The sequence below is a fragment of the Diadema antillarum genome, unplaced genomic scaffold (assembly GCF_040938485.1).
Source record: "Diadema antillarum isolate AM-2024a unplaced genomic scaffold, OU_Dant_1.0 seq00000759_RagTag, whole genome shotgun sequence".
Classification (NCBI taxonomy): Eukaryota; Metazoa; Echinodermata; class Echinoidea; order Diadematoida; family Diadematidae; genus Diadema; species Diadema antillarum.
In genome coordinates, this window is record NW_027271650.1 from 1,178,319 (window position 1) to 1,196,527 (window position 18,209).

Genomic DNA, 18,209 nt, shown 5'->3' on the forward strand with positions numbered 1-18,209 from the left:
GCAATGAACGGGTTATAGAAACTGCTCCGCAAATGAAAGGGTGTATAGACTCTGAGAATTGAAGGGTTATCAAAAGGGTACTGTTATTTGAAATGCTGGCAATGAAAGGGTTATAGAAACTGTTCTGCAAAATGAAGGGTGTATAGACTTTGAGAATGAAAGGGTTACCAAAAGAGTGTTGCAATTTCAAAGGGCTGGTAATGAAAGGATTATAGAAACTGTACTGCAAAATGAAAGGGTGTATAGACTTTGAGAATGAAAGGGTTATCAAAAGAGTGTTGCAATTTGAAAGGGCTGCGATGAAATGGTTACATAAACTGTACTGCGAAATGAAAGGGTGTATAGACTCTGAGAATAAAAGGGTTATCAAAAGGGTACTGCAATTTTAATCTGCTGGCAATGAAAGGGTTATAGAAAATGTACTGCAAAATGAAAGAGTGTATAGACTTTGAAAATGAAAGGGTTATTTAAAGGGTACTTCAAAATGAAAGGGTGTATAGACTGAGAATAAAAGGGTCACTGAAAGGGTACTGCACTTTGAAAGAGCTGGCAATGAAAGGGTTATAGAAACTGCTCCGCAAATGAAAGGGTGTATAGACTCTGAGAATTGAAGGGTTATCGAAAGGGTACTGTTCTTTGAAATGCTGGCAATGAAAGGGTTATAGAAACTGTTCTCCAAAATGAAGGGTGTATAGACTCTGAGAATGAAAGGGTTATTTAAAGGGTACTGTTATTTGAAATGCTGGCAATGATAGGGTTACAGAAACTGTTCTGCAAATGAAAGGGTGTATAGACTTTGAGAATGAAAGGGTTATCAAAAGAGTGCTGCAATTTGAAAGGGCTGGCAATGATAGGGTTATAGAAATTGTACTCCAAAATGAAAGGGTGTATAGACTCCAAGAATAAAAGGGTTATTGAAAGGGTACTGCAGTTTGAAAGGGCTGGGAATTAAAGGGGTACCGAAACTGCTCTGCAAAATGAAAGGGTGTATAGACTCTGAGAATAAAAGGGTTATCAAAAGAGTACTGCAATTTGAAAGGGCTGGCAATGAAAGGGTTATAGAAACTACACTGCAAAATGAAAGGGTGTATAGATTTTGAGAATGAAAGGGATATCAAAAGAGTACTGCAATTTGAAAGGGCTGGGAACGAAAGGGGTACAGAAACTGCTCTGCAAAATGAAAAGGTGTATAGACTCTGAGAATGAAAGGGATAATGAAAGGGTACTGCAATTTGAAAGGGCTGGCAATGAAAGGGTTATAGAAACTGTACTGCAAAATGAAAGGGTGTATAGACTCTGAGAATGAAAGGGTTATCAAAAGCGTGCTGCAATTTAAAAGGGCTGGCAATGAAAGGGTTATCAAAAGAGTGTTGCAATTTGAAAGGGCTGCCAATGAAAGGGTTATATAAATTGTACTGCAAAATGAAAGGGTGTATAGACTCTGAGAATGAAAGGGTTATTGAAAGGGTACTGCAGTTTGAAAGAGATGGCAATGAAAGGGTTACATAAACTGTACTGCAAAGTGAAAGGGTGTATAGACTTTGAGAATAAAACGCTTATTGAAAGGGTACTGCAATTTGAAAGGGCTGGCAATGAAAGGGTTATAGAAACTGTACTGCAAAATGAAAGGGTGTATAGACTCTGAGAATGAAAGGATTATCAAAAGCGTGCTGCAATTTAAAAGGGCTGCCAATGAAAGGGTTATCAAAAGAGTGTTGCAATTTGAAAGGGCTGCCAATGAAAGGGTTATATAAATTGTACTGCAAAATGAAAGGGTGTATAGACTCTGAGAATAAAAGGGTTATCAAAAGGGTACTGCAATTTAAATATGCTGGCAATGAAAGGGTTATAGAAAATGTACTGCAAAATGAAAGGGTGTATAGAATTTGAGAATGAAAGGGTTATTTAAAGGGTACTTCAAAATGACAGGGTGTATAGACTGAGAATAAAAGGGTCATTGAAAGGGTACTGCAATTTGAAAGAGCTGGCAATGAAAGGGTTATAGAAACTACACTGCAAAATGAAAGGGTGTATAGACTTTGAGAATGAAAGGGATATCAAAAGAGTACTGCAATTTGAAAGGGCTGGGAACGAAAGGGTTATAGAAACTGTACTGCAAAATGAAAGGATTTATAGACTTTAAAACTGAAAGGGTTATGAAAAGAGTACTGCAATATGAAAGGGCTGGGAATGAAAGGGGTACAGAAACTGCTCTGCAAAATGAAAAGGTGTATAGACTCTGAGAATGAAAGGGATATTGAAAGGGTACTGCAATTTGAAAGGGCTGGCAATGAAAGGGTTATAGAAACTGTACCGCAAAATGAAAGGGTGTATAGACTCTGAGAATGAAAGGGATAATGAAAGGGTATTGCAATTTGAAAGGGCTGGCAATGAAAGGGTTATAGAAATTGTACTGCAAAATGAAAGGGTGTATAGACTCTGAGAATGAAAGGGTTATTGAAAGGGTACTGCAGTTTGAAAGAGATGGCAATGAAAGGGTTACAGAAACTGTACTGCAAAGTGAAAGGGTGTATAGACTTTGAGAATAAAACGCTTATTGAAAGGGTACTGCAATTTGAAAGGGCTGGCAATGAAAGGGTTATAGAAACTGTACTGCAAAATGAAAGGGTGTATAGACTCTGAGAATGAAAGGGTTATCAAAAGCGTGCTGCAATTTAAAAGGGCTGGCAATGAAAGGGTTATCAAAAGAGTGTTGCAATTTGAAAGGGCTGCCAATGAAAGGATTATATAAATTGTACTGCAAAATGAAAGGGTGTATAGACTCTGAGAATAAAAGGGTTATCAAAAGGGTACTGCAATTTAAATATGCTGGCAATGAAAGGGTTATAGAAAATGTACTGCAAAATGAAAGGGTGTATAGACTTTGAGAATGAAAGGGTTATTTAAAGGGTACTTCAAAATGACAGGGTGTATAGACTGAGAATAAAAGGGTCATTGAAAGGGTACTGAAATTTGAAAGAGCTGGCAATGAAAGGGTTATAGAAACTACACTGCAAAATGAAAGGGTGTATAGACTTTGAGAATGAAAGGGATATCAAAAGAGTACTGCAATTTGAAAGGGCTGGGAACGAAAGGGTTATAGAAACTGTACTGCAAAATGAAAGGATTTATAGACTTTAAAACTGAAAGGGTTATGAAAAGAGCACTGCAATATGAAAGGGCTGGGAATGAAAGGGGTACAGAAACTGCTCTGCAAAATGAAAAGGTGTATAGACTCTGAGAATGAAAGGGATATTGAAAGGGTACTGCAATTTGAAAGGGCTGGGAATGAAAGGGTTATAGAAATTGTACTGCAAAATGAAAGGGTGTATAGACTCTGAGAATGAAAGGGTTATTGAAAGGGTACTGCAATTTAAAAGGGCTGGCAATGAAAGGGTTATCAAAAGAGTGTTGCAATTTGAAAGGGCTGCCAAAGAAAGGGTTATATAAACTGTACTGCAAAATGAAAGGGTGTATAGACTCTGAAAATAAAAGGGTTATCAAAAGGGTACTGCAATTTAAATATGCTGGCAATGAAAGGGTTATAGAAAATGTACTGCAAAATGAAAGGGTGTATAGACTTTGAGAATGAAAGGGTTATTTAAAGGGTACTTCAAAATGAAAGGGTGTATAGACTGAGAATAAAAGGGTCATTGAAAGGGTACTGCAATTTGAAAGAGCTGGCAATGAACGGGTTATAGAAACTGCTCCGCAAATGAAAGGGTGTATAGACTCTGAGAATTGAAGGGTTATCAAAAGGGTACTGTTATTTGAAATGCTGGCAATGAAAGGGTTATAGAAACTGTTCTGCAAAATGAAGGGTGTATAGACTCAGAGAATAAAAGGCTTATTGAAAGGGTACTGCAATTTGAAAGGGCTGGCAATGAAAGGGTTATAGAAACTGTACTGCAAAATGAAAGGGTGTATAGACTCTGAGAATGAAAGGGTTATCAAAAGAGTGCTGCAATTTAAAAGGGCTGGCAATGAATGGGTTATCAAAAGAGTGTGGCAATTTGAAAGGGCTGCGAATGAAAGGGTTATATAAACTGTACTGCAAAATGAAAGGGTGTATAGACTCTGAGAATAAAAGGGTTATCAAAACGGTACTGCAATTTAAATATGCTGGCAATGAAAGGGTTATAGAAAATGTACTGCAAAATGAAAGGGTGTATAGACTTTGAGAATGAAAGGGTTATTTAAAGGGTACTTCAAAATGAAAGGGTGTATAGACTGAGAATAAAAGGGTCATTGAAAGGGTACTGCAATTTGAAAGAGCTGGCAATGAAAGGGTTATAGAAACTGCTCCGCAAATGAAAGGGTGTATAGACTCTGAGAATTTAAGGGTTATCAAAAGGGTACTGTTATTTGAAATGCTGGCAATGAAAGGGTTATAGAAACTGTTCTGCAAAATGAAGGGTGTATAGACTCTGAGAATGAAAGGGTTATTTAAAGGGTACTGTTATTTGAAATGCTGGCAATGATAAAGTTATAGAAACTGTTCTGCAAATGAAAGGGTGTATAGACTTTGAGAGTGAAAGGGTTATCAAAAGAGTGCTGCAATTTGAAAGGGCTGGCAATGAAAGGGTTATAGAAATTGTACTGCAAAATGAAAGGGTGTATAGACTCCAAGAATAAAAGGGTTATTGAAAGGGTACTGCAGTTTGAAAGAGATGGCAATGAAAGGGTTACAGAAACTGTACTACAAAATGAAAGGGTTTAAAGACTCTGAGAATGAAAGGGTTATGAAAAGGGTACTGCAATTTGAAAGGGCTGACAATGAAAAGAGTATAGAAACTGCTCTGCAAAATGAAAGGGTGTATAGACTCTGAGAATTTAAGGGTTATCAAAAGGGTACTGTTATTTGAAATGCTGGCAATGAAAGGGTTATAGAAACTGTTCTGCAAAATGAAGGGTGTATAGACTCTGAGAATGAAAGGGTTATTTAAAGGGTACTGTTATTTGAAATGCTGGCAATGATAAAGTTATAGAAACTGTTCTGCAAATGAAAGGGTGTATAGACTTTGAGAGTGAAAGGGTTATCAAAAGAGTGCTGCAATTTGAAAGGGCTGGCAATGAAAGGGTTATAGAAATTGTACTGCAAAATGAAAGGGTGTATAGACTCCAAGAATAAAAGGGTTATTGAAAGGGTACTGCAGTTTGAAAGAGATGGCAATGAAAGGGTTACAGAAACTGTACTACAAAATGAAAGGGTTTAAAGACTCTGAGAATGAAAGGGTTATGAAAAGGGTACTGCAATTTGAAAGGGCTGACAATGAAAGGAGTATAGAAACTGCTCTGCAAAATGAAAAGGTGTATAGACTCTGAGAATGAAAGGGTTATCAAAAGGGTACTGCAATTTGAAAGGGCTGACAATGAATGGGTTATAGAAACTGTACTGCAAAATGAAAGGCTGTATAGACTTTGAGAATGAAAGGGTTATTTAAAGGGTACTGCAAAATGAAAGGGTGTATAGACTCTGAGAATAAAAGGGTTATTGAAAGGGTACTGAAATTTGAAAGAGATGGCGATGAAAGGGTTTTAAAAACTGTACTGGAAAATGAAAGGGTGTATGGACTTTGAGAATGAAAGGGTTATCAAAAGAGTGCTGCAATTTGAAAGGGCTGGCAATGAAAGGATTATAGAAACTGTACTGCAAAATGAAAGGGTGTATAGACTTTGAGAATGAAATGGTTACCAAAAGAGTGTTGCAACTTGAAAGGGATGGCAATGAAAGGGTTATAGAAACTGTACTGCAAAATGAAAGGGTGTATAGACTCTGAGAATAAAAGGGTTATTGAAAGGGTACTGCAATTTGAAAGAGATGGCAATGAAAGGGGTATAGAAACTGTACTGCAAAGTGAAAGGGTGTATAGATTCTGAGAATGAAAGGATTATTTGAAGGGTACTGCAATTTGAAAGGGCTGGCAATGAAAGGGTTATAGAAACTGTACTGCATAGTGAAAGGGTGTATAGACTTTGAGAATGAAAGGGTTATCAAAAGAGTGCTGCAATTTGAAAGGGCTGGCAATGAAAGGGTCATAGAAACTGCTCTGCAAATGAAAGGGTGTATAGACTCTGAGAATGAAAGGATTATCAAAATGGTACTGCAATTTGAAAGGGCTGGGAATGAAAGGGTAATAGAAACTGTTCTGCCAAATGAAAGGGTGTATAGACTCTGAGAATAAAAGGGTTACTTAAAGGGTACTGTTATTTGAAATGCTGACAATGATAGGGTTATAGAAACTGTTCTGCAAAATGAAGGGTGTACAGACTTTGAGAATGAAAGGGTTACCAAAAGAGTGTTGCAATTTGAAAGGGCTGGCAATGAAAGGGTTATAGAAACTGTACTGCAAAATGAAAGGGTGTATAGACTCTGAGAATAAAAGGGTTATTGAAAGGCTACTGCAATTTGAAAGAGATGGCGATGAAAGGGTTATAAAAACTGTACTGCAAAATGAAAGGGTGTATAAATTCTGAGAATGAAAGGGTTATTCAAAGGGTACTGCAATTTGAAAGGGCTGGCAATGAAAGGGTTATAGAAACTGTACTGCAAAGTGAAAGGGTGTATAGACTTTGAGAATGAAAGGGTTATCAAAAGAGTGCTGCAATTTGAAAGGGCTGGCAATGAAAGGGTTATAGAAACTGTACTGCAAAATGAAAGGGTGTATAGACTTTGAGAATGAAAGGGTTATCAAAAAAGTGTTGCAATTTGAAAGGGCTGGCAATGAAAGGGTTATAGAAACTGTACTGCAAAATGAAAGGGTGTATAGACTCTGAGAATAAAAGGGTTATTGAAAGGCTACTGCAATTTGAAAGAGATGGCAATGAAAGCGGTATAGAAACTGTACTGCAAAGTGAAAGGGTGTATAGATTCTGAGAATGAAAGGGTTATTTGAAGGGTACTGCAATTTGAAAGGGCTGGCAATGAAAGGGTTATAAAAACTGTACTGCAAAGTGAAAGGGTGTATAGACTTTGAGAATGAAAGGGTTATCAAAAGAGTGCTGCAATTTGAAAGGGCTGGCAATGAAAGGGTCATAGAAACTGCTCTGCAAATGAAAGGGTGTATAGACTCTGAGAATGAAAGGATTATCAAAATGGTACTGCAATTTGAAAGGGCTGGGAATGAAAGGGTTATAGAAACTGTTCTGCCAAATGAAAGGGTGTATAGACTCTGAGAATAAAAGGGTTATTGAAAGGGTACTGCAATTTGAAAGAGATGGCGATGAAAGGGTTTTAAAAACTGTACTGCAAAATGAAAGGGTGTATGGACTTTGAGAATGAAAGGGTTATCAAAAGAGTGCTGCAATTTGAAAGGGCTGGCAATGAAAGGATTATAGAAACTGTACTGCAAAATGAAAGGGTGTATAGACTTTGAGAATGAAATGGTTACCAAAAGAGTGTTGCAACTTGAAAGGGCTGGCAATGAAAGGGTTATAGAAACTGTACTGCAAAATGAAAGGGTGTATAGACTCTGAGAATAAAAGGGTTATTGAAAGGGTACTGAAATTTGAAAGAGATGGCGATGAAAGGGTTTTAAAAACTGTACTGCAAAATGAAAGGGTGTATGGACTTTGAGAATGAAAGGGTTATCAAAAGAGTGCTGCAATTTGAAAGGGCTGGCAATGAAAGGATTATAGAAACTGTACTGCAAAATGAAAGGGTGTATAGACTTTGAGAATGAAAGGGTTATCAAAAGAGTGCTGCAATTTGAAAGGGCTGGCAATGAAAGGATTATAGAAACTGTACTGCAAAATGAAAGGGTGTATAGACTTTGAGAATGAAATGGTTACCAAAAGAGTGTTGCAACTTGAAAGGGCTGGCAATGAAAGGATTATAGAAACTGTACTGCAAAATGAAAGGGTGTACAGACTCTGAGAATAAAAGGGTTATTGAAAGGGTACTGCAATTTGAAAGAGATGGCGATGAAAGGGTTTTAAAAACTGTACTGCAAAATGAAAGGGTGTATGGACTTTGAGAATGAAAGGGTTATCAAAAGAGTGCTGCAATTTGAAAGGGCTGGCAATGAAATGATTATAGAAACTGTACTGCAAAATGAAAGGGTGTATAGACTTTGAGAATGAAATGGTTACCAAAAGAGTGTTGCAACTTGAAAGGGCTGGCAATGAAAGGGTTATAGAAACTGTACTGCAAAATGAAAGGGTGTATAGACTCTGAGAATAAAAGGGTTATTGAAAGGGTACTGCAATTTGAAAGGGCTGGCAATGAAAGGGTTATAGAAACTGTACTGCAAAGTGAAAGGGTGTATAGACTTTGAGAATAAAAGGGTCATTGAAAGGGTACTGCAATTTGAAAGAGCTGGCAATGAAAGGGACATAGAAACTGCTCTGCAAATGAAAGGGTGTATAGACTCTGAGAATGAAAGGATTATCAAAATGGTACTGCAATTTGAAAGGGCTGGGAATGAAAGGGATATAGAAACTGTTCCGCCAAATGAAAGGGTGTAAAGAGGTACTGAGAATTGAAGGGTTATCAAAAGGGTACTGTTATTTGAAATGCTGGCAATGATAGGGTTATAGAAACTATTCTGCAAAATGAAGGGTGTATAGACTCTGAGAATGAAAGGGTTATTTAAAGGGTACTGTTATTTGAAAGGGCTGGCACTGATAGGGTTATAGAAACTGTACTGCAAAATGAAGGGTGTATAGACTTTGAGAATGAAGGGGTTACCAAAAGAGTGTTCCAATTTGAAAGGGCTGGCAATGAAAGGGTTATAGAAACTGTACTGCAAAATGAAAGGGTGTATAGACTCTGAGAATAAAAGGGTTATTGAAAGGGTACTGCAATTTGAAAGAGATGGCAATGAAAGGGGTATAGAAACTGTACTGCAAAGTGAAAGGGTGTATAGACTCTGAGAATAAAAGGGATATCAAAAGGGTACTGCAATTTGAAAATGCTGGCAATGAAAGGGTTATAGAAACTGTTCTGCAAAATGAAAGGTCGTATAGACTTTGAGAATGAAAGGGTTATTTAAAGGGTACTGCAAAATGAAAGGGTGTATAGATGGAGAATGAAAGGGTCATTGAAAGGGTACTGCAATTTGAAAGAGCTGGCAATGAAAGGGTCATAGAAACTGCTCTGCAAATGAAAGGGTGTATAGACTCTGAGAATGAAAGAATTATCAAAATGGTACTGCAATTTGAAAGGGCTGGGAATGAAAGGGTTATAGAAACTGTCCTGCCAAATGAAAGGGTGTAAAGAGGTACTGAGAATTGAAGGGTTATCAAAAGGGTACTGTTATTTGAAATGCTGGCAATGATAGGGTTATAGAAACTATTCTGCAAAATGAAGGGTGTATAGACTCTGAGAATGAAAGGGTTACTTAAAGGGTACTGTTATTTGAAATGGTGACAATGATAGGGTTATAGAAACTGTTCTGCAAAATGAAGGGTGTACAGACTTTGAGAATGAAAGGGTTACCAAAAGAGTGTTGCAATTTGAAAGGGCTGGCAATGAAAGGGTTATAGAAACTGTACTGCAAAATGAAAGGGTGTATAGACTCTGAGAATAAAAGGGTTATTGAAAGGCTACTGCAATTTGAAAGAGATGGCGATGAAAGGGTTATAAAAACTGTACTGCAAAATAAAAGGGTGTATAGATTCTGAGAATGAAAGGGTTATTCAAAGGGTACTGCAATTTGAAAGGGCTGGCAATGAAAGGGTTATAGAAACTGTACTGCAAGGTGAAAGGGTGTATAGACTTTGAGAATTAAAGGGTTATCAAAAGAGTGCTGCAATTTGAAAGGGCTGGCAATGAAAGGGTTATAGAAACTGTACTGCAAAATGAAAGGGTGTATAGACTTTGAGAATGAAAGGGTTATCAAAAAAGTGTTGCAATTTGAAAGGGCTGGCAATGAAAGGGTTATAGAAACTGTACTGCAAAATGAAAGGGTGTATAGACTCTGAGAATAAAAGGGTTATTGAAAGGGTACTGCAATTTGAAAGAGATGGCGATGAAAGGGTTATAAAAACTGTACTGCAAAATGAAAGGGTGTATAGATTCTGAGAATGAAAGGGTTATTGAAAGGCTACTGCAATTTGAAAGAGATGGCGATGAAAGGGTTATAAAAACTGTACTGCAAAATGAAAGGGTGTATAGATTCTGAGAATGAAAGGGTTATTCAAAGGGTACTGCAATTTGAAAGGGCTGGCAATGAAAGGGTTATAGAAACTGTACTGCAAAGTGAAAGGGTGTATAGACTTCGAGAATGAAAGGGTTATCAAAAGAGTGCTGCAATTTGAAAGGGCTGGCAATGAAAGGGTTATAGAAACTGTACTGCAAAATGAAAGGGTGTATAGACTTTGAGAATGAAAGGGTTATCAAAAAAGTGTTGCAATTTGAAAGGGCTGGCAATGAAAGGGTTATATAAACTGTACTGCAAAATGAAAGGGTGTATAGACTCTGAGAATAAAAGGGTTATCAAAAGGGTAATGCAATTTGAAAATGCTGGCAATGAAAGGGTTATAGAAACTGTTCTGCAAAATGAAAGGGTGTATAGACTTTGAGAATGAAAGGGTTATTTAAAGGGTACTGCAAAATGAAAGGGTGTATAGACGGAGAATAAAAGGGTCATTGAAAGGGTACTGCAATTTGAAAGAGCTGGCAATGAAAGGGTCATAGAAACTGCTCTGCAAATGAAAGGGTGTATAGACTCTGAGAATGAAAGGATTATCAAAAGAGTACTGCAATTTGAAAGGGCTGGGAATGAAAGGGTTATAGAAACTGTTCTGTGAAATGAAAGGGTATAAAGAGGTACTGAGAATTGAAGGGTTATCAAAAGGGTACTGTTATTTGAAATGCTGGCAATGATAGGGTTATAGAAACTGTTCTGCAAAATGAAGGGTGTACAGACTTTGAGAATGAAAGGGTTACCAAAAGAGTGTTGCAATTTGAAAGGGCTGGCAATGAAAGGGTTATAGAAATTGTACTCCAAAATGAAAGGGTGTATAGACTTTGAGAATGAAAGGGTTATTTAAAGGGTACTGCAATTTGAAAGCGCTGGCAATGAAAGGGTTATAGAAACTGTACTGCAAAGTGAAAGGGTGTATAGACTTTGAGAATGAAAGGGTTATCAAAAGAGTGCTGCAATTTGAAAGGGCTGGCAATGAAAGGATTATAGAAACTGTACTGCAAAATGAAAGGGTGTATAGACTCTGAGAATAAAAGGGTTATTGAAAGGGTACGGCAATTTGAAAGAGCTGGCAATGAAAGGGTTATAGAAACTGTTCTGCAAAATGAAACGGTGTATAGACTCTGAGAATGAAAGGGTTATTTAAAGGGTACTGCTATTTGAAATGCTGGCAATGATAGGGTTATAGAAACTGTTCTGCAAAATGAAACGGTGTATAGACTTTGAGAATGAAAGGGTTATCAAAAGAGTGCTGAAATTTGAAAGGGATGGCAATGAAAGGGTTATAGAAATTGTACTCCAAAATGAAAGGGTGTATAGACTTTGAGAATGAAAGGGTTATTTAAAGGGTACTGCAATTTGAAAGCGCTGGCAATGAAAGGGTTATAGAAACTGTACTGCAAAGTGAAAGGGTGTATAGACTTTGAGAATGAAAGGGTTATCAAAAGAGTGCTGCAATTTGAAAGGGCTGGCAATGAAAGGATTATAGAAACTGTACTGCAAAATGAAAGGGTGTATGGACTTTGAGAATGAAAGGGTTACCAAAAGAGTGTTGCAATTTGAAAGGGCTGGCAATGAAAGGGTTATAGAAACTGTACTGCAAAATGAAAGGGTGTATAGACTCTGAGAATAAAAGGGTTATTGAAAGGGTACTGCAATTTGAAAGAGATGGCAATGAAAGGGGTATAGAAACTGTACTGCAAAGTGAAAGGGTGTATAGACTCTGAGAATAAAAGGGATATCAAAAGGGTACTGCAATTTGAAAATGCTGGCAATGAAAGGGTTATAGAAACTGTTCTGCAAAATGAAAGGGTGTATAGACTTTGAGAATGAAAGGGTTATTTAAAGGGTACTGCAAAATGAAAGGGTGTATAGATGGAGAATGAAAGGGTCATTGAAAGGGTACTGCAATTTGAAAGAGCTGGCAATGAAAGGGTCATAGAAACTGCTCTGCAAATGAAAGGGTGTATAGACTCTGAGAATGAAAGAATTATCAAAATGGTACTGCAATTTGAAAGGGCTGGGAATGAAAGGGTTATAGAAACTGTTCTGCCAAATGAAAGGGTGTAAAGAGGTACTGAGAATTGAAGGGTTATCAAAAGGGTACTGTTATTTGAAATGCTGGCAATGATAGGGTTATAGAAACTATTCTGCAAAATGAAGGGTGTATAGACTCTGAGAATGAAAGGGTTACTTAAAGGGTACTGTTATTTGAAATGCTGACAATGAAAGGGTTATAGAAACTGTTCTGCAAAATGAAGGGTGTACAGACTTTGAGAATGAAAGGGTTACCAAAAGAGTGTTGCAATTTGAAAGGGCTGGCAATGAAAGGGTTATAGAAACTGTACTGCAAAATGAAAGGGTGTATAGACTCTGAGAATAAAAGGGTTATTGAAAGGCTACTGCAATTTGAAAGAGATGGCGATGAAAGGGTTATAAAAACTGTACTGCAAAATGAAAGGGTGTATAGATTCTGAGAATGAAAGGGTTATTCAAAGGGTACTGCAATTTGAAAGGGCTGGCAATGAAAGGGTTATAGAAACTGTACTGCAAAGTGAAAGGGTGTATAGACTTTGAGAATTAAAGGGTTATCAAAAGAGTGCTGCAATTTGAAAGGGCTGGCAATGAAAGGGTTATAGAAACTGTACTGCAAAATGAAAGGGTGTATAGACTTTGAGAATGAAAGGGTTATCAAAAAAGTGTTGCAATTTGAAAGGGCTGGCAATGAAAGGGTTATAGAAACTGTACTGCAAAATGAAAGGGTGTATAGACTCTGAGAATAAAAGGGTTATTGAAAGGCTACTGCAATTTGAAAGAGATGGCGATGAAAGGGTTATAAAAACTGTACTGCAAAATGAAAGGGTGTATAGATTCTGAGAATGAAAGGGTTATTGAAAGGCTACTGCAATTTGAAAGAGATGGCGATGAAAGGGTTATAAAAACTGTACTGCAAAATGAAAGGGTGTATAGATTCTGAGAATGAAAGGGTTATTCAAAGGGTACTGCAATTTGAAAGGGCTGGCAATGAAAGGGTTATAGAAACTGTACTGCAAAGTGAAAGGGTGTATAGACTTCGAGAATGAAAGGGTTATGAAAAGAGTGCTGCAATTTGAAAGGGCTGGCAATGAAAGGGTTATAGAAACTGTACTGCAAAATGAAAGGGTGTATAGACTTTGAGAATGAAAGGGTTATCAAAAAAGTGTTGCAATTTGAAAGGGCTGGCAATGAAAGGGTTTTATAAACTGTACTGCAAAATGAAAGGGTGTATAGACTCTGAGAATAAAAGGGTTATCAAAAGGGTACTGCAATTTGAAAATGCTGGCAATGAAAGGGTTATAGAAACTGTTCTGCAAAATGAAAGGGCGTATAGACTTTGAGAATGAAAGGGTTATTTAAAGGGTACTGCAAAATGAAAGGGTGTATAGACGGAGAATAAAAGGGTCATTGAAAGGGTACTGCAATTTGAAAGAGCTGGCAATGAAAGGGTCATAGAAACTGCTCTGCAAATGAAAGGGTGTATAGACTCTGAGAATGAAAGGATTATCAAAAGAGTACTGCAATTTGAAAGGGCTGGGAATGAAAGGGTTATAGAAACTGTTCTGTCAAATGAAAGGGTATAAAGAGGTACTGAGAATTGAAGGGTTATCAAAAGGGTACTGTTATTTGAAATGCTGGCAATGATAGGGTTATAGAAACTGTTCTGCAAAATGAAGGGTGTACAGACTTTGAGAATGAAAGGGTTACCAAAAGAGTGTTGCAATTTGAAAGGGCTGGCAATGAAAGGGTTATAGAAACTGTTCTGCAAAATGAAGGGTGTATAGACTCTGAGAATGAAAGGTTTATCAAAAGGGTACGGCAATTTGAAAGAGCTGGCAATGAAAGGGTTATAGAAACTGTTCTGCAAAATGAAACGGTGTATAGACTCTGAGAATGAAAGGGTTATTTAAAGGGTACTGCTATTTGAAATGCTGGCAATGATAGGGTTATAGAAACTGTTCTGCAAAATGAAACGGTGTATAGACTTTGAGAATGAAAGGGTTATCAAAAGAGTGCTGAAATTTGAAAGGGATGGCAATGAAAGGGTTATAGAAATTGTACTCCAAAATGAAAGGGTGTATAGACTCCAAGAATAAAAGGGTTATTGAAAGGGTACTGCAGTTTGAAAGAGATGGCAATGAAAGGGTTACAGAAACTGTACTGCAAAATGAAAGGGTTTATAGACTCTGAGAATGAAAGGGTTATTTAAAGGGTACTGCTATTTGAAATGCTGGCAATGATAGGGTTATAGAAACTGTTCTGCAAAATGAAACGGTGTATAGACTTTGAGAATGAAAGGGTTATCAAAAGAGTGCTGAAATTTGAAAGGGATGGCAATGAAAGGGTTATAGAAATTGTACTCCAAAATGAAAGGGTGTATAGACTTTGAGAATGAAAGGGTTATTTAAAGGGTACTGCAATTTGAAAGAGATGGCGATGAAAGGGTTTTAAAAACTGTACTGCAAAATGAAAGGGTGTATAGACTCTGAGAATGAAAGGGTTATCAAAAGGGTACTGCAATTTGAAAGGGCTGGCAATGAAAGGGTTATAGAAACTGTACTGCAAAATGAAAGGGTGTATGGACTTTGAGAATGAAAGGTTTATCAAAAGGGTACGGCAATTTGAAAGAGCTGGCAATGAAAGGATTATAGTGGTCTGCAAAATAAAAGGGTGTATAGTCTCTGAGAACTAAAGGGTTATCAAAAGGGTACTGCAATTTGAAATAGGTGGTAATGAAAGGGTTATAAAAAAATTTGTACAAATGTGTATTCTAACACTCCAGCAAATCTGAGCATGCATTTTGCCAGAAGAAGATGAAAATGTACGATTTGTGCCCCACTTTGGACTCTGAATCTGAAATGAATATAATGTATACAAACAAAAACTTTAAAAAAAAAATATGGGCATCATAGATTGTAGAGACAAGGACACTCGAACAATTTCCAAACAAAGAAAAGAAGCAAAGAGGTAAGATGGAAGGCATTGATACTCACCTGCTTAGAGCCAAACACATTGGTGATACTGTCCTTCATCGTTGCTGTCCCATTAGTTGATACCACAATAGATTTCTTCCTGATTGCGAGAATCAGAGACAATGGCACATTTGTTATATTAAGAGCTGTCACACGGTTACTTTATATTTTGCTTTTGGTTTTTGTTTCTTGCCAAAATATCCTGGGCATCCTCTGTGGAATACATAGTTAAATTCTGAAACCGCCCTGCAACAATAGTGATGAAAAAGCATGCAAACAAGCCGGTGACAGCATAAACATAACCTTCCTGGTGGAGTACTAAAGAAGACATTAAAAGGAAGAGCAGTAATTGGTAGCAATTTATAGGTGGACCGAGCGCTTTATAAGACTCCACTATCAATATTCATTATTATTCATTATCAAAATGTGCATTATTGTCACCCGTTTCCAGTCTGGTTGGTGCACGTCAGCTTCACTCCTGATGCAATAATGCAGTATGCTTGAAGGACTTGGACCATCTTGGTGAATTCCTGAAACAAAACATAAAAATACAAATTATATCACTGCCGTACAGATGGCTTGGATAATGTAGATAAGTGCTCTGTGCTGGCATGTCTTCAATCACTGTATATGATTTTGTCATAAAGTAACAATAAAAAGATATATTTAACTCTTTATGTGCCATGGTGGAAACCCCCTGTGTGCCACATAATTCTGAGACACCAAAACAGTTATGCTTTGAGAAAGCATTCTGCTTTCCAAATCTATGTAACTTTTATACATTTCCGTTAAAACCTTGACATTTAGTTAGCAAAGTTGTAGAGAAAGTGCCAAGCCCTGCTTTGACGTAAATTGTATGGCAAATACATGATTGTTTTGCTTTCAAATGACCGATAGCTACATGACTGTAAATGCATGACTTTTGCACACAAAGCAGCAACAGAAACTCATAATTTACACGCTAATCCAGTAGGGAACACTTCTTGCTGGTCAATCATTACATAAAGTGCCAGCTATATGTGAGAGGAACTCAATCGAGACAAACACTTTCATTGTACTGTGGTATTTGACGATTTATCAATCTGTTTGGGTGGATTTGTGCGTTTGAGCAGAATATGTAAAGTTGGCACGCCGTCGACTGAGTCAGGCGTGCGAACGTGGCACATAAAGAGTTAAGGGACTTTCAGTGTGCCAAAAATGTATCTTCCAATGATTTGTGATGTTAATAATTACTTGACAGAATTCATAAATGCTGGTAGCAGATTGAAGAAATTGATTTTGCAACTTTTACTGAACAGTGTACTGAGAAAATTGTATCAATCACATTAGGACTGGTGAGAGATGATTTAAAGGACAAGTTCACCTTCATAAACATAAGGATTGAGAGAATGTAGCAATATTAGTAGAACACATAATTGAAAGTTTGAGGAAAATCAGACAATCCGTTCAAAAGTTATGAATTTTTGAAGTTTTTTTGCAGTACCCGCTGGATCAGAAGACTACTGCAGTGTATGAATAACTTAGATGTCACATGCGTACAACAATATAAGGAAAATATAAAGAGAATTTCACAAAATTCCATCTTTTGAAAAAAGTACACATTCCCCTGACTCGTTTCCGACAAATGTTATGGGTAATATTATTCCCCCTGCCTTTAGAAAGAGGCAAGTCAAGTGCTCTTTTATTATGCGAAAAAGCGAAAATATGTTGAATTTTCTTTTACATTTTCTTTATACTGTTGTATGCATATGACTCACAAGCTGTAGTAGTCTCCTCATCCAGCGGTTCCAACACAAAAATAAAAAAAAATCATAACTTTTGCATCGATTGTCCAATTTTCCTCAAACTTTCACTGATGTGTTCTACTAATATTGTTGCATTTTCTCAATCCTTATGTTTATGAAGGTGAACTTGTCCTTTACAAAAAACAAAACAACATAGATGATCATGCATTTCATGTCATTTTCCATAATAAAAAGAACCCTTTTCAGTACCTGCTTGAAATACAAGAGAAAGCTTTGAGCCACCCTTCCTCAGACGAGAGACATTATTTTTGCTATATTGTAGCTTTATTTGTCATCATTTAAAGAAAATGTGTTCACACTTATTTGTACCTTCTTTAAGTTCCTAAGGAATTCTTTGTGTCTGACGGGTAGAGTCGAGAACAGGTTCTGGAGCATGACAGTGGTACCTTGCTGCAAAATACAAAATGAATTGGACAACACAAGCTAAGACTCACACTGAAAGAAGTTATGGCTGGGTCAGTGTGCAACCAAAATTCACTGAAAATTCTAGCTTTATACAATCATTACTTGAGAACTAACAAGTAACATTCATATTTTCTCAGAAAGGCCTGCATTCTAACTAGTTAGTAAGCTATCATCATTAGTTACTAAATTACTCTTGACATGACATGATATCATTGTTAGCTTTGTTCTGGATTACTACAATCCTGAATGATTAAACCAACCAATGGATAAAGGTGGATTGGAAATTACAAACATCATGCAGACTATCATGTGATTTTGTAACAACACATGAGATAAACTCATGCATTTCATTGCACAAGTGAAAAAAAAAAAACTCTCTCTATGTCCACAATTGTCTCTATAGAACAGGGCTCCATTTCATAAAAAGTAGCTAGGACAGCAACTCTTGCTGGAATGGCAATTGTCATAGTAACAAGAATCAAGCTTCCTGATTGGTTGTTGCTGCGTGAAGTTGCTCTTCTAGCAAGAGTTGTTATCCTAACATCTTTTCTGAAACAGGGACCAGGTCTTCTCAAACAAAATACGGGCGCAAGTGACTCAGCCATTAGGGATCTTTAGATTTGACGCGCAGACGTTTGAGACGAGTGCGCTGGACGTTCTCCTCTCCCTGCGTCGTGTGGAAAAGTAGCTTTAGATTACGCTGGGACGCAACGTATAAAAAATAAAATCGTGCCCCCATATAATATGCGTGAAGAAGCTCTCTACGTCGCAAACTGTGCGGACGTGAAAATAGCCCAGTACGCGTAGTGAAAAACTCAGGCGACGCAAGCTAAAAATAGATT

General features: G+C 37.2%; 1 protein-coding gene across 1 annotated transcript in view; it reads right to left on the reverse strand.

The window, feature by feature from the left end:
* The window catches only part of LOC139738602 (mismatch repair endonuclease PMS2-like), a 52,989-nt gene that overhangs the window by 31,968 nt on the left and 2,812 nt on the right, over positions 1 to 18,209 (reverse strand). The window contains exons 5-7 of the mRNA XM_071649217.1: positions 17,272 to 17,352; positions 15,599 to 15,687; positions 15,179 to 15,257 (exon numbers count right to left, since the gene is read on the reverse strand). Coding sequence (XP_071505318.1) covers positions 15,179 to 15,257; positions 15,599 to 15,687; positions 17,272 to 17,352 — 249 coding nt within the window. The remainder of the gene's footprint in view (positions 1 to 15,178; positions 15,258 to 15,598; positions 15,688 to 17,271; positions 17,353 to 18,209) is intronic.